The sequence below is a fragment of the Ambystoma mexicanum genome, chromosome 10 (genome assembly GCF_040938575.1).
Source record: "Ambystoma mexicanum isolate Mex_15411 chromosome 10, UKY_AmexF1_1, whole genome shotgun sequence".
NCBI classification, from domain to species: Eukaryota; Metazoa; Chordata; class Amphibia; order Caudata; family Ambystomatidae; genus Ambystoma; species Ambystoma mexicanum.
The window spans coordinates 1,513,619,073-1,513,634,737 of NC_090932.1; the positions used below are offsets into that span (position 1 = coordinate 1,513,619,073).

Here is a 15,665-nt window from a genome sequence, read left to right on the forward strand (position 1 = left end):
GGGGAAACGGTATAAGAAGGGGGATACCTCGTCTTACCCGTTGGTGTCCTACTTCCACTCCCGAGGACCCTTTTTCCAGGTGATCCTCCCTCACTGCTCCACCCTCAGGAACAGGATCCAATAGCGATGGCCATGTCCTGGCCACCTGAATGACAGATCCCTGGGGACTAGTCGGAGAGATACCATTAGGTTTCTCACACCTCCCACGTATTCCTTATCTTGGATATATTTGTATCCTGCTTTGCAGTCTCGATTATTTTCACCAACAGAGGACGCTGTGCGGCAGCAAGTTGATGTCCATCGATGGTTACCATTCCCACGCCCGGACATGAAGTTGATGACAGTATGAATAGAACACACCATGCCCATTACCTCAGTTCCGTTTCTCTGCATACACAGCATGCTCGCGGAAATGGTTTGACTCGCGGGCGGGGGAGGATACCTTGTCTTACCCGTTGGTGTCCGACTTCCACTCCCCGAGGACACCTTACCCGGGTGATCCTCCCTCACTGGTCCACCCCCAGGAACTGGATCCAATAGCGATGGCCGCGTCCTGGCCACCTGGATGACAGATCCCTGGGGACTATTAAGTCAGACACCTTCAGGTTTCTCACACCACTATGTGGCATTGTGGAATGTGTGACTTGGCTCATATATATATAGCTGCTTTGAGGAGAGCTCTTACATTCTGTGATGCCTTTTCACCAAAATCGGGGCCTCTGCATATCTGTCATAAGCTTACGCAGGTGATATTGTATTATTAGATCAAATGCCTGTTGGACTTCAGAGATTGTTAACAACTCTTATAAACTACATGCAGGGTTTGGATCTGGAAATTAATCCTTCAAAATCAAACATTTTAATTTCCAGTCCTAAAATAAATAGATATCCGAAATTCAGCTGGTTTATTAACAACATGCAGCTGGAACTGGTGGAAATGTGAAAATACCATAAGACAAAACATCTTTACGGTAGGTGTCAAAAATTAATATTATGATTAGAGGATTTGCGACTCCGTTGAAAATAATGGATAGGACATTTTGCCGGAGTTCCAACATCAATCGTAAAATTTGAGTTTGAACTAGAATCTCTACAGGCCTACATCAACTGAAAGTCTTTAGTATTCTATGTAAACAAAGCCCCCTCCTTGCCCTTTGTTCACTAGGCTTCATGAATCACTAGTGAAAGAATCCTGCCCTCTGTCAAATAATTGGGTCATAAATAAAACGGACATCTTAAAAAATGTGGAGACCATTGATCAAGATTTAATCGAATTTCCATCTAGGATCAAAAAGAAACCACTTTTGGGGGGATTGGATTCAAACCAGATCCCAGATCATCAAATATACATTATTCAGATATCTCTCATCACAGAGAAAGAGTTAGGTAATTGTCCATTATATCCAAGGAAAGCACAGAACAAAGCGCTGAGAATTCATTTCTTCAGATTTAGGTTACATTTATTTCCTACTCTGGGAAGTAAGTGGTTTTTGTGCAAATAGTCTCAGAAGTTTAAGAACATGTAAATATTGTGAAGATGCCACAGAAGAGGAAACCTTCGAACATGTATTTTGGGTCTGCCCCCAATTACACTCCAAGCATGTTTTACATTTTCACTGTTAAGTTAATATTTTTGGAGGATGTCAAATCTTAATCTTTGGAGCAGGATTGAAAGTGGGAGCCAGATCTCTTTGTGTATTGCTGTAATGATCTTTTGGAAATTTTAGATATAAAATATGAATCATGATAGGCCTTCACAAATATACAGTTACTATGTTCTATGTATATTGCAGATGTATTTATTTTTATTTTTATTTTACAATGTGGCAGGTTTATACAAACCTTGAAAAAATACAAATAAAGCTAAAACATAGTTTGATGATGAGAAGAATGAAGGAAATCGTGTTTTCCAGGGTTAGTCAGAACTTCAAGGATAGACTGAGCCCAGTCGCTGTATGAGATGTTACTATCTGGTATATTAGGAGCCAAAGAAATGGTTTGCTCAAAATGTTTTCATTTGTACAGACCGAGTAACTTTCAATTCCTCAGTGCAGAGTGTAATTCATTAAATAGTGCAGAGTGTATCGTAATTAACTAAATATAATAAATAGTGCAGAGCGTACATACATTGTAATTTGGCACCCTTGCAGCTGATTGACAACACATTATGCCTCTCCATCTCCTGTCCAGAGACTCACCGATAATGCTACCATGCCACGTTCCCACAGTTTCTGCCTTACTGTCTGGGTTGCAGATGACACGCTGAGTGTGCATGCTATGACCCTCCTTTTTATCATTTCTCCCTGCATTTTGACACCTGTGATTGATGCTAAATCCGTAATGGCCTTGCAGGTCGGCTGTACCATCTGATAAAAGCCTGGTATATCCGCTAATGCCCTTGCTTCGCTCTGTCGATTAACTGGGACAGCAGACCATTACCAGACAGAATAGCCCACCCCTAATGCCATTTGGCATAGCTGGAAACTTGAAATGTAGGCAGCCCATTGTAAACAATTGGTCAGGCGCGGGCCTTAACCACTATTGCAAAGCTTGATGATTCTCTCTCAACAAACGTCCTTAATGCAGAGTTTTTCCCGTAGCCAACATTGCACCAGTACAATGTTTACTGCAAGAGTCTTAGCACTTTCTTTGACTGCTTTGTTTTTTTTCAGCCTGTTTTGTGATTTCGGCATGTTATGACATTGTAGTCCAAGGGGAGGCGGGAGGGGGTTCTGTAATAGAGGTTACCATCTCTTACCCTTGTTATGCTCCGGTGGGGGCCAATAACAACTGAAGAAAGATTCAGGGTGATCATTACCCTTAAGATGGACCATATGATCAGAGGACCTCCACCCGAGACACAAACCAGAGTAGGATGAGCTCCAGCAAGAGGTCCCAGTCATGAGAGGAATAGGATGATTACATGATCCCTAAGATGACGAAACAAAATTCTTCTGGTTGGGGTCTTCCTACTTGACGATAGTGTTCACACCATGATGTTTGAAGGCGTCAATGCTTGCCGACCTTCAAGTTACTACAGAAGAGAAAGTCTGTTCTTTATGAACATAGGGACAAGTGTGGTACACTGTAACTGCCATCCCAATGCTGAATGTCATTTGGGAGTGGGGGCGCAATCTGTAAAACTCCTATATTGGCACTGACTAACAGCCAGACAAGTGAAACAATCTATAGAACCTAACTCTGCCTCTCGCTGTCTCTGGGACCATCCGAAACCAGATTCTGTAGTGACGGCAGCAGCCAGACATTACTCCCTCAGCTCTGCGACAGCCTTGCAAACTCCACCAGGAAAAGGGCAAAGAAAGCTTGACGCGATAGGCCACAAAGCATGATAAGGATAGCCAGCACACTTGTAATTAAGATCGGGTATAATGGAACATTCTGAGACAAAACAAACACATTTGTGGATGCAAGAGGAAGCAAGGGCCATAATTAAGGAAGGAGAAGATGCCTTATGCCACGCAATAGATTCTGCTGTGGACGCAGCAGACACAGGCTTCGGACTAATGTCAAACAGGGTGATACTTGGGTGCCCAGCCTGGATGAAGCCCACAAACCTTTGACCTGAAGTCAAGACCCAAATTCTCGACATGCCTTTAGATAAACATGACCTTTTTGGAAAAACGAGGAGCACATGAAATGCATCAAGACAGGCTCAGCAAAGACTTTCAGCTCTGTCAGGGATCAGGATCTGAAGGCTCTGTTGTTCCTTTATCCAGAGTATGAAGCAGACCTTCTGGCAAAATCTATATATCTCAATGCCATACTTAGACACAGTCTGCCTCTTCCTTGTATTACCATTAGCCCTTTTACAGGCAGCCAGCACAAAGATGAAGAAACACTCCCAAACAAGTAAGCCTGACTTTATTTGGGTCCACCCCAATGTGTGGTCAGATTCTAAGGCACACAGAGGCTAGGCATGTCTTTTTTTATTTCGCTGGAGTAAATACCGTTTTGCAACAATATTTATTTCACGATGCCAAAAAGCACTTTCCACATATTCAAGGACTGTGTTAATTTACTAATCCGATTCCAGACTTATTATAATTGGAGAAAATGCTGGATGATGCTCAGGAAGCAAAACAAAATATATTCTATTTTACAGATACTTCTGGATACCCATGGCATGGTTTGTCGGAACAAACTACAGGTTTAGAAGTAAGTCAGATAATGCTGGAGGTAATTCCTCTGCCTTAATGCCAAAAAACAGCCAAATCAGCATTATTACCAATGGTGGTAATACTGCTGAAATCCCGATGGAGTCCTACGGACTCCAATTAATGGGGAGTAACACCTCCTACCACCACTTGTAATCCAGTGGTAATTACCCCCGATCAAGTGGTGGTAACAGTAATTCCGTTTGGTGGCATTTTCGTGGTATTACCTCCACGATACCACCAAATTCATAATGAGGCTGCTAGGTTCGAACATCATAAGAATGCGATCACCCTCCAAAAGGATTGCAAGGCTGCTAGGTTTAGCAGGTGGTTCTCGGCCAAACATTCACAATATGGGAGCTCAAGTGAGTTTAAGTGCAACCCTGGAAGTGCAGTTTTTGCAGATTGTTGGTGGACTTGTGAGATGCAGAGAGTGGGCATGATGAGAAGTATCTTGCCCCATAAGCCTGCTGAAGCCGGAACTTTTAAATCCTGGCCAGCAGCGATAGTACACTGCAATAAGTCTGCAGATTGCTGGCAGACTGGTGAGTTATGCCAAAAAAGTAATTGGTGGAAGGTTTTGAATAAATCCGAACCATTGGCACTGCTCTGGGCAACCTTCCACACTGCTGTTTTTTTAGCCTGTCTGCGCCATTGCAAAAGGGGCCCAGCCGAATCAGTCGGGTACTTCCACGCATGGGAGCCAGCCAGCCCAAACTCCTAAGCCAGCTCCCCTCTGCATGGAAACACAAGTAACCCCAGACATGTTTGTCTTGTTGTTAGGTGCAGCTTGATGCCCTATGGCGCATCGAGCAAGGGACCCACGTTTGGGCGTACCCTCTCTCTCACAGGGAGACAAACTAGAGCCAAAAAAGTGAGGGGCAAACAGTTTTGAATAAATCGGTACCACTTGTACTGCTCTCGGCAACCTTCCACATCACTGTTTTTTAGCCTGTCTGCGGCATTGCAAACGGGGTACAGCTATATGCAAATCTGTCAGATACTGCCACCAGCTGGAGCAGCCCAGTCTGAAGAATGTTGGGAAGCGGGGCTATCGGCCCAGGCTCCCAAAAGGTTCCAAAGGAGGCAGAGGCCTATGAATGTGTTGTAGATGCCTGGAGAGGTAATAGGGGGAGGAGGGTGTCGATAGATGCTGCCTTCTGGGTAGATATGATCTGTTTAGGTATCGCTCGCGCTGGGAGTGAATCGCCATTTTAGAAAGCAGCTGCCATTTTGAAATTGAGGCCTAGTGCTGCGTTGCAACCAGGTCAGTAGGCCCAGACTCAGAACATAGAGATGTGCGAATGCATTCAGGGTCGGGTTGCAGTATAAGCAGTAGTGAGAAAGACCAAGGTCGCGGAAAGTCATAAACCTTTGTTTCCTTCGTATCCCAGAAGGAATGCGCCCTGCAAGGCCATGCAGGGCCTGAGAGCTCCTTGCAAGGAATTATCCCACGGGAAGCAGGGCACGAGCCTCTGACCTTCCCCAGCCCAAACCCTAAGTTATAGTGCCCAAATGCCCCTGTCCCAAGACCGCGGCATTCCAGAGTACCAGCCATAAAACTGTTGGATCACCAATTTATCAGAAAGATCACAGCAGAATTTTCTGGACCCCTGTGATTTGTGATGCATGGTGCCTGGGAGGGAAAGTAACACATTTACGACAGTGGTGGGACAAATTGGAACGGCACTGCCGCTTCTGGTATCGAGCTGGGTTTTAGAGTTATCGTGACCTCAAGAGTATCCTCTGCCCCCATGTCTGCAGTACCAGGTGCACATTAGGCCACAGATAGGGAATGCTATGATTTGGGCTTATAATTGCCAGTTAGGAACCTTGCGCCCGATGATGTGCAGAGAAGATCAACACATGGCAGAAGATGGACAGAAGAAGCTGGGACCAATGAAATGGCATCCCATACAGAGCAGGCAGCCTATATATAGGGTCTCGCCAACCAGCTACATGGATTTGTAACCTATATGATGTAGGTCAGCTGTGAGGCTTTCATCCTTTATAAGCTATCGTACATGCTGATTTCGTCAGCACACTCCGTGGCAGCAGAGTCCTTTGCTGGCGCGTCTTTGTCTTTTTTTATGGAAATAAACCTTGTTCTCCTTGCAAGAGGTGTGCTATGCCTTTTTCCCTAATGGGTTGTATTTTTTATGGTGTGAGCGTTGTGGCTTCTCTACAACTGCTAGGCCAGGTCTTCTCTGCATGGAAACTCAAGCAACCCGAGACATGTTGCGGACCTGTACGTTCCAGAGAGTGTGGATGAGGAGGAGTATCCAAAACGCCCTGGAATCTTGAGGAAGCCAGAACATTTAAATCCTGGCCCTCGGTGCACTGCCGTAAGCGCAGTTTTTTCAGTTTGTGCAGGCATGAGGACTATGGGCCACCTCTATGAGGTAAGATCTCGTAATTGTTGTCTGCTCATCTTTTTGCACCTTTGCCCTCATTATATCTACCAAAGGGTCCCCCACCAGCTCTACTCGTTACAACCTTTGCAGCAGTCTAGGTAAAGGCTTGAATTTAATGTCTGCTGCCTCTTTGGAAGCAGGCTCTGGGTCATCGCCGAACTGCTAATCAATATCTCTGCCCGCAGTGCCTGGGAAGATTACTAATTGTTTTCACGTCCCGCCTGAACTTTGTACCGGGTGACCTTCGGGCACCAATGCTTTGCTGCTGAACAATGTGACAGTCAAGTCGTACTTTGAACAATCTCAGCTCACGTTAACTGGGCCTTGACCTGGGCATCCCTTCATTATTCTCGTTAACACTGAGGGGGTCCAGTTCACCTCCCTCTTTTACTTTTCTTCTACAACTGGTACACCGTTCACCTGCACAGAAACTGGTGTAAAGGATCTTAAGGTAAGATCATTGGAGGATTTGGAATCCACCTTTCTACAGTTGTGCAAATGTTTGGAGCAAGAAGCGGTCCCACTTCCGGAGGGTTCCTTATCCAAATCTCTGGTTCTTTTTAATAGCTTGTCCTTTTTACATGCTGGCGGCGTAGATATAAGGCCCTACCTCTGCATACGCTGATGGGCATCATCACACTTTTACACTGCAGTGTGTTCACCCAAGGACTTGCCATCTCTGGATACCCTTTCTGTTTTGGCTCCGAACTAGGTATTCGTCTTTTGTTCTACTTTATTTAGTGCTTTGTAGAGACTCAAGGAATCATTCTTTGCTGTTGGAAGACATGTGGCATGCAGTATCTACGACTCTGTTGTTTTACTATGGTTTAGGGTGGCTAGAAATCCAGGCATGCATTCTCCTTGTGGTCCCAATGGAAGTAGGTATCCATTGTCCTACCCAGTCCTATCTACACCATGCTTTATTGATCTGCCTAACAGTGGCTCTGGTTTCATCAAAAAGTGTTCTTGCCATAGTCGGGGTGGTATTTTCTTCTGACTCAAAAAGATCTCTACCCCTCTCCATTAGTAGGTAAATGTTATTGCTACCGAAGGAGAAAAAACCTGGCACTGTATTTTCTAAAAGAATGTTCAATTGTGTCCATTCCTGAGGTGGAGATGTCCAAAGAGGGGTTTCATAATGTGTTCTGTGAGAAACCTGAAGACATCCTTACATCTACTTCCCTAGGATCATCTGCGCAGGTGGCCAGGCAAAGGCCAATGCTATTGGATCCCAACCCTGGGGGCGGAGAAGAGAGGGAGGTTCATCAGGGTGGAGGGTTCCTGGGGAAGGGGAATGAAATGTCCTCAGGTGAGACGCAATGTTTCCTTTTTTTAATGCTGTAATGAAACCCAGATCCCAGAAGCCTTTTTGGGATATTGTTACCCCATTCCCTTTGGTTAGAATAATATCAGGAGAAAAGACGAGCCTCGAAGATCCAGAAGGAGGGTGAGAAAGAATACGGGTCCCTTGGGTTAGAGAGGATATCCCCCTTTCCCTAGTGACAACCAACCCTTCCCTAACCTTAATGGGTATTGTATGCCAGCTCCCCTCATTTCCCCACAATTGACACTGGACAGTACTGGGACAAAGAAGAGGCCAGTAAGAGCAATGAAGACTGATATTTTACCACTCTAGTACAGGGAAGAGGAATATGCCTGCTAAGAGCAGTGAAGGTCAGGCATGTCCCTTTAATGGGAATCAGACAGGGCTGAATAATCATCCACACCTGCAGCCTGTCAAGCGGCTGCAGGGTACAAATGGAGCCCAACCCAGTGTCAGAAGAGAACGACAGGAGAAGGACCAGGATGCAGGTTCAGGCAGCAGAGGATAGTGCAGCATGGCGTGGGAGTGGGGACTCGCTGTAGAAGACTAGGAAAGGTGGAGGGAGCCGTGCTGGAAGGCTGCCTCGTTCCTTTCTATTCAACGTGCTTGTTCCCGTGTGGTGGACCGCCCCCCAAGGAGTGTCTGAGGGGCAGAGGAACTAGAGCCCCAGCACTGAAGGAAGAATGCTGTGTGATCCGCGCTGCAGTACAAACAAAGAAAGCGACCAGTGAGTTTCTGCAGCTTGAGCAACCCGGAGCACGTGTGTGAATTTAAGCCTTTCCTGAAATTCATCGTATCGGAGTGGTCACGTGTAGCAAGAAACATGTTTTTGAAGGTCTCAGAACAATGAACGGTTCATTTAAAGTGAAACAAACAACTATATGTGATAATTATACAACAAAGGGAAATACTTTCTATCAGAGTGGTCGCGTGTGGCAAGGAACATGTTTTTCTAAAGTCTCTGAACACCGAACTATTCAATTAAAGTGAAACTAACAGTTCTATTTGTCTATTATTGAACGAAGGGGAATATTTTGTCACGTTCGAAGATCTCTGCACATTGAACTATTAATTTAAAGTGTAACAAACGACTATTTAACTTTATATGAAGGGAAAGCAAACCCTAATCCAAGAGAACCAATTATTGAACACTGAATTGAATTAAAACCTTTCTGCTAAACAGAATTAAACAGTGGAAATCTAAAGGAGGAAGGAAAGTTTCAATGGGGGTAGATCTGTCTTCGGCTTGGGTCTCCCTCTGGAACAGCCTCCCTGCCACTATGAAACTTGAGGAGAACCATCTCAGGTTCCGGAAGCACCTCAAGACCTTCCTTTTTGCTTTTGCCTTCTCCCCCCCCCCCGCATCTCCCCTGCTGATCTGTTCTCTCTCGGTAGCGTGCACCTGGCCTACCCTCTGTCTTCCGGCCCAGGTACCTGCTCACCCTGCCACCCTCCCGCACTTCCCCCGGGCCACCCCTTGCACTGGGGTCAGTATCTGTACCAATGCAGTCTCCCTAGCCCCCCCCCATTTTCTTCCTGCACTTAACAGACCTACCCTATCTGCTGCCTTAAACCCAGCACTCGCCGCTTGCTGGCTGCACTACCACTGTTTGTTGCCTTTATTATTATTTATTATTATTTTATCTGTTTCTCCTTTGCTCCGCACTTTCCACCCCCATCCTTCCATGCACTTTTCCCCTTTCCCTCTCCCATGCACTTGCGCGTTCTCAATGTCACTGGGTCTAGTAAGATCGTTGTTTTGTCTCCCTTGCCCTGTCGCACTCTGAAACACTTGTGTACGAGCGCGATAGAAATAAAATATCAAATATAAAAACAAAATATCAAATGCAAACCATCATATGTTTGTGCTAAAATTAATAGAATTATAAACCAACCACAGTATACTGAAATATAACATGATTTGAAAAGAAAAGGCAAACAAAGGATACTGAAGCCTGATTTACAGTGACTTTTTCAACATGTTTGAAAGCTACAAAATTATCTGAACTGTTCACTTGAAAACACCATTAACTAAACAGTGGAAGATGAGGACATTTTGTGTTTCTTTTGGAATTGTGGCACTTGGAACTTCAGGAAGGGAACCCTGAGTCCTGACTAGAAGCTTTTCATTTTAAGGTAATTTACATTATGTGATTTGGAACTTGGGGAAGGAGACCCAAAGATCTGAAAAGATTATTGAATTTTAAATCCAAGAAAGGAAATCCTATGACCTTTTTTTTCGGTGTGGGACAGTTTTTTTTATTAGGGGAAGGGAGCTGAAAGGAAGCTATGGGCTGGAAGAAGCTCAGAACCTTATGTTGAACACTGTTTTCTCATTGTTGTTCACATCCCCCCTACACATTGTATAGATTAGATGTGAGGTCAAGCATAGATTTGGACACAGACTGATTCCTAAGTTGAACTCTTTGACTCAGACTTTCCTTTGTTTTATTTAGGTAGGGAAATCCCGCCTTAGTATAGGGCAAGTTAGGCCTTTTTCCATCCTGACATTTAAGTTAATAAACTTGGAATCTGTTGTCTGTCCTTCATGATGTCCTCATAGTTCCCTTAACAGTTGCTGCTTAATCATCTAATTCAAATAAGTATTTGTAAATTTGAATGATTTTGGTCGACAAACATCAGTCCCAAGATGCTTGCTGTGCCTTTTGTGACACGTGTCTGTGTTTTTTACATCTGTAGTTTACCTATGTCGGCCTCTGGCATGTTTTATGGTCACAGTACTGAACAACAGCTAACTCGCAAGCAGATTTCCAATTTTCCAAGCTTAACAAGGCCTGCTGTTTGACCTCGATTGTGGCTATTCCTCCCAGCATTGCCTGCTAGCATACTTTCTGGGAATTAAAGGGAAGCAGACTTATGATAAGGGAACATTGCTTACCCATTCCCCAATTAACACATCCTACCCATTGTTCCAGCCTAAGCTTTGGTATTACGAAGAGACCCAGTTAAAACCAAGCAGTAGGATATGCTGCATCTTCAAATACTGAATCTGCACTCCATGTTACTTGTACTTTCTAAGGTGTCTTCTGCTCTGTCTTGGTGCTAGATATGGAACCTGGCAAACAATCGGCTAACCTTTTTGAACTCTTTCAAAATGAAAATGTCCATCATCATTGGAGTGGCACACATGTCTTTTGGAATCTGTCTGGGAGCCTTAAACCATCTGTAAGTATAGAGATAAAAACTACATTCACAATTGTGATCGACTTATAATACTAGGGCATTTATGTTTTTGATGCCTACATGTTTATCTTGACAAAAATATCTTCAGTGTCCTTTTTGTTATGTATTCAATTACTGATCGGTAATGTTTGACTGAAATTCATTAAAAAAAATATCACTAGATATTGTGCAGGCCACTCACAAGTAAAGCAAAATATATAAATGAAAATTCCCTGTATAGTATCTCCAGCCGTCTCATTTCTTCTTTATGTATTTGTAGAGCAATAGGGTGTGTGTAAAGTAAATCCATTGTTTATATTCATTCTGAATAACTACTTGTGAGGCGTCATGCATAGTACCTGACCTGTCTGGTTTATATTTTAAACCGCAGTCAACATTTTAATATAAATTAATCAGAGGATAGTAGAAATGTGGACACTTCAAACAGTTCAGCCAAAACCCACAGTGCAACGATAGTGTGTGGACAACTTAGAGGGAGAAATTCGAGTCTGAAGCTTTAAAATATTGAGAATTTGTGGAATGTAATTTGACTGATAGGTTGGATTGTTACTCTTAGAAGGATATGAGTAGCAACAAACTTTTCCAGTAAGTCCGGATGGATGTGGCGAGGCAGGCACATGCTACCATTTCCCAAACTTCGTTATGAAAACTCTTAACCAGAGATTTCCTCTTAGCACATGTTTTTCCATTGATTTGGCAAATGATTTATTGCTTTGAGAACATATAACCAGTATCAATAAACCAATTTGTTGAATGAGATGAGCAAATTGAACACAATATATAAAAGTCATAGGCAATTTCCAATATTTGCACGTGGAAGCTTCACCACATTGCCCTAACAGCCTAATCTAACTTCTGCCTCTGGAGCTTCCTTAGGGTATCCTACTCTAATGTTCGCTCAAGAAAGGTCTTGGTGGTGTACTGAATGGTACCTGTATTTTCGAGGGGATTGGGTCCTCCGACGTATTCCATATCTATGACATGTAATCACCACAGCTGTGCTGCTTCGGAAACTTTTTCTGCGTCCTGCGTCGATGACGTCGATGCGCCGTCGTCGAGGACCTCGTCCGACGTCATCCGATGTGATAAGTAGGACGCACGACGCCCATAGCCTCAGTTCCGTTTTTTCCGCGAACGTGTTGCTTCGTGTTTCTCGGTTTAAACGCCTCGACTCTTTGGAGTTCTGTTCTTCTCGGTTCTTCGAACCTGTTCGTTTGTGAAAATCCTTCAGAAGATGTCTACTTCGTCTTCGACCCCGCGTCCGGGTTTCAAGAAGTGCGGGGAGTGTGGGTCCAAGATGTCGGTGACGGACTCGCACGACGCCTGCCTCTGGTGCCTCGGGGAGGCCCACGACACGGATGACTGTATCGACTGCCAGTCGCTCACGTCCAAAGCCTTACGCGAACGTAAGAAGAAGTTGTCGGTAGGTCGGGTGTCCAAGCCCCGGAAGTCGAAGTCTGCTGGGCTTTCGACGGATGATTCGAGGGGTGACTCTCCGTGTCATCGTCGGAAGTCTCGTGGGTCTCCTTCTAGGAGTCGGTCTCGCCACTTCTCAGCCTCTTCGAGGCATTCTCGGAAGCGCCGACACCGGTCGTCTTCCAGGTCCTCTTCGGAGGGCTCTGCCCGGCACGTCGCTTACCCCTCCAGCCGTGCGACGCCGGAGGAATGGGCTTCCTTCGGGAAGAAGATGCTGGCGATTCTTGAGTCGCAGGGTACTCAGCCGTCCGCGCCCCCGAGTGGGGTCGGTCGTGTGAGGTCGAGAGACACCGCTCGCAAGAGTGGTCGGCACGAGTCACGGGAGAGGTCCCGTTCGGACAAGGGGACTCGTTCTCGACGTACCCGTTCCAGGTCCCGGTCCACGACGCGTTCGAGACCGTGTGCACCTGTGAGGTCTTCGAAGAAGGCATCGACGTCTGTGGCGTCGAGGGCGTCGACAGGCTTTCTCGAGGCTCTGGCTCCGAGGAAGTCGTCGATGCCGTCGACGCTCAGGTCGTCGAGGGACACGCTCGGGGCTCCGGCCTCGAGGGCTGTGTCGACGCCACCGATTCTGGAGGCGCTGCATCTGACGTCGACGCCGATCCTCTCGGCGCCGATGCCGGTTCTCTCGACGCTGGCGCCGATTCGCTCGACGCCATCGACGCCTTTCGTGTCGGAGGTTCCCCAGGGCACGGGTGGACCCCCTAGGAAGGCTCTGGTTAAGAGCAAGCACTCTCGAGTGCCTTCTTTTCGCCACCTGGACTATATTTCAGAGGCGGATGAGGATTCTGATGGCCTGGTTCCTAGTCAGGTTCCGGATGAAATTGTCTCGGGCCATAGTCAGTTTGACGAGTTGAGACAGTCACTGCATGATGCCAGTGGACTGGACACCTCTCCGGAGGTGGAGTTTTGTAGGCCTGAGCCTGGCTCTCATGCTGATTCCTCGTACCGGCGCCTTATGGCTAGGGTTTCTGAGTACTTGGGATGGTCTGCTCCCCCAGGGGAGTTTGTGCAGGATGATCTGACAGACATCCTTGATGTTGGTCCCCCAACTGACCCGGTTCTGCCGTTCCATATGGCTTTACAGAGAAGGGTGGCGGCGGCTTGGACTGCTCCGGAGAGTCTCCCGGCGGTGGGCAGATCCTTGTCGCGAAAATACCGTCCAGCCAGTGGCGACCCCTGCTACTTGACCAGGCACCCCACTCCGGAGAGTTTGGTGGTGCAGGCGGCCACGGCCCCGGCGAAGCAGGCGTCGTACCCTACCATCCCTCCTGATAGGGACGACAAACGTTTTGATGGCTGGGTGAAGAAAGTGTTTTCTTCTGGTGGTATGGCGCTTTAGGCGGCCAACTCCATTTGTGACTTGTCGCGTTTCACGCACACTCTGTGGAACTGTGTTGCGTTAGCGGCTGAACATATTCCCGAAGGGGACGAACGGGATGGTTTCCTTGCTATGGTCCAGGATGGTAAGGATGCCATGTGTGAGTCCGTTCAGTCGGGTTTGGACTTAGCTGAATGCGTCAGTAGGTCCATGGCGGCGAGCACCGTGATACGCAGGTTTGCGTGGTTGCGGAAGTCAGGGTTTGCTCCTGATGTGCAGTCCCGGCTCCTCAACATGCCCTTTGACGGTGAACACCTTTTTGGCAGCAAGGCTGACGAGAGCCTTGAGAGGTTGCAGACCTCAAAAGGTGTAGCGAAGTCGTTGGGCGCTGCAGTTCGCCAACCTCCGCCTTTTCGTCCTAGGGGACAGCAGTGGAGGGGTGGTTCCTTTCGCTATTACTCATCCTTCAGTAAAGCGAGAGGAGCTGGCAGTCAAAGAGGCCAACGCAGGGGTACAAGAGGTGGACGACAGGGTACCCGTGGTGCCAAGGCCGCTCGGGCAGTTGTCTCTTTGCCCTCAGGTAACGCCGCAGCCGCTCCCACTCAGTCGTGAGGCCATGTCCCATGGTTCGCCGGTTGGGGGAAGGCTGGCGCAGCATCTTGTAGAGTGGCAAGCCATTACTTCAGATGTGTGGGTTCTGGAGATCATAACCCACGGCTACTGTCTTCCCTTTCGGCACAGGCCTCGCGACAATCCACCGGGAACCTCTCTTTGCAGAGTCCGGATCCGCTCCTTGCGCAGGAAATTCAAGCCCTGCTGGAGAAAGGCGCCATAGAACTGCTGCCTGTAGCGGAGAGGAACAAGGGATGGTATTCCCCTTATTTTTTGATTTCGAAGAAAGACGGGGGATTGAGACCCATCATGGACTTGCGCGGTTTGAACAAACTCCTCAGGAAGGACAAGTTCAAGATGGTTACTCTCTCTCAAGTCCTCCAGGCCCTTCAGCTTCAGGACTGGTTGGTGTCACTCGACCTCAAGGATGCTTACTTCCATGTGCCGATCCATCCCAAGCACAAGAAGTACCTGAGGTTCGCGGTTGGCGACTCGCACTTTCAGTTTCGGGTCCTGCCGTTCGGATTGACCTCCACCCCGAGGGTTTTCACCAAGCTCATGGTGGTGGTGGCAGCGCATCTCAGGCAAGGGGGGATTCACGTCTACCCCTACCTGGACGATTGGTTGATCAGGGGGAGCTCTCCCGAGCAAGTCCTGGATCATCTATCGGTCACCTGTCGCTCCCTTCACAGGCTGGGCTTCTCCCTCAATTTAAAGAAGTCCCATTTGACGCCAACTCAGCGGCTCCAGTACATCAGAGCAGTGCTCGACACTTCCCTGGGGCAGTGTTTTCCTCCCCAGGTGAGGGCTCTTCACATTCAGCAGATGGTGCACAAGTTTCAGCATGCCCAGGCGCTCCCAGCGTTCGAGTTCTTGAGGTTGCTCGGCCTCATGGCATCCTGCATTCTTCTGGTGCCAGAGGCTCGCCTGCGGATGAGATCTTTGCAGTGGGCACTCAAGACGCAATGGTCGCAGTCCTCCGGCAGGATGTCGGACTCGATTCAGGTGCCGTCCTCGATCGCCCGGGACCTTCTGTGGTGGGCCGTCGAAGGCAACTTGATGAAGGGGGCTCCATTTTGGCTTCCCTGGCCGGAGGTGACGATCGTGACGGATGCATCCCTCACGGGATGGGGAGCTCA

The 15,665-nt window shown here is 47.2% G+C and overlaps 1 protein-coding gene across 1 annotated transcript in view; it reads left to right on the forward strand.

The window, feature by feature from the left end:
• Positions 1 to 15,665, forward strand: part of ATP6V0A2 (ATPase H+ transporting V0 subunit a2) — a 721,136-nt gene that overhangs the window by 625,501 nt on the left and 79,970 nt on the right. Inside the window, exon 14 of the mRNA XM_069619692.1 lies at positions 10,981 to 11,099. Coding sequence (XP_069475793.1) covers positions 10,981 to 11,099 — 119 coding nt within the window. The remainder of the gene's footprint in view (positions 1 to 10,980; positions 11,100 to 15,665) is intronic.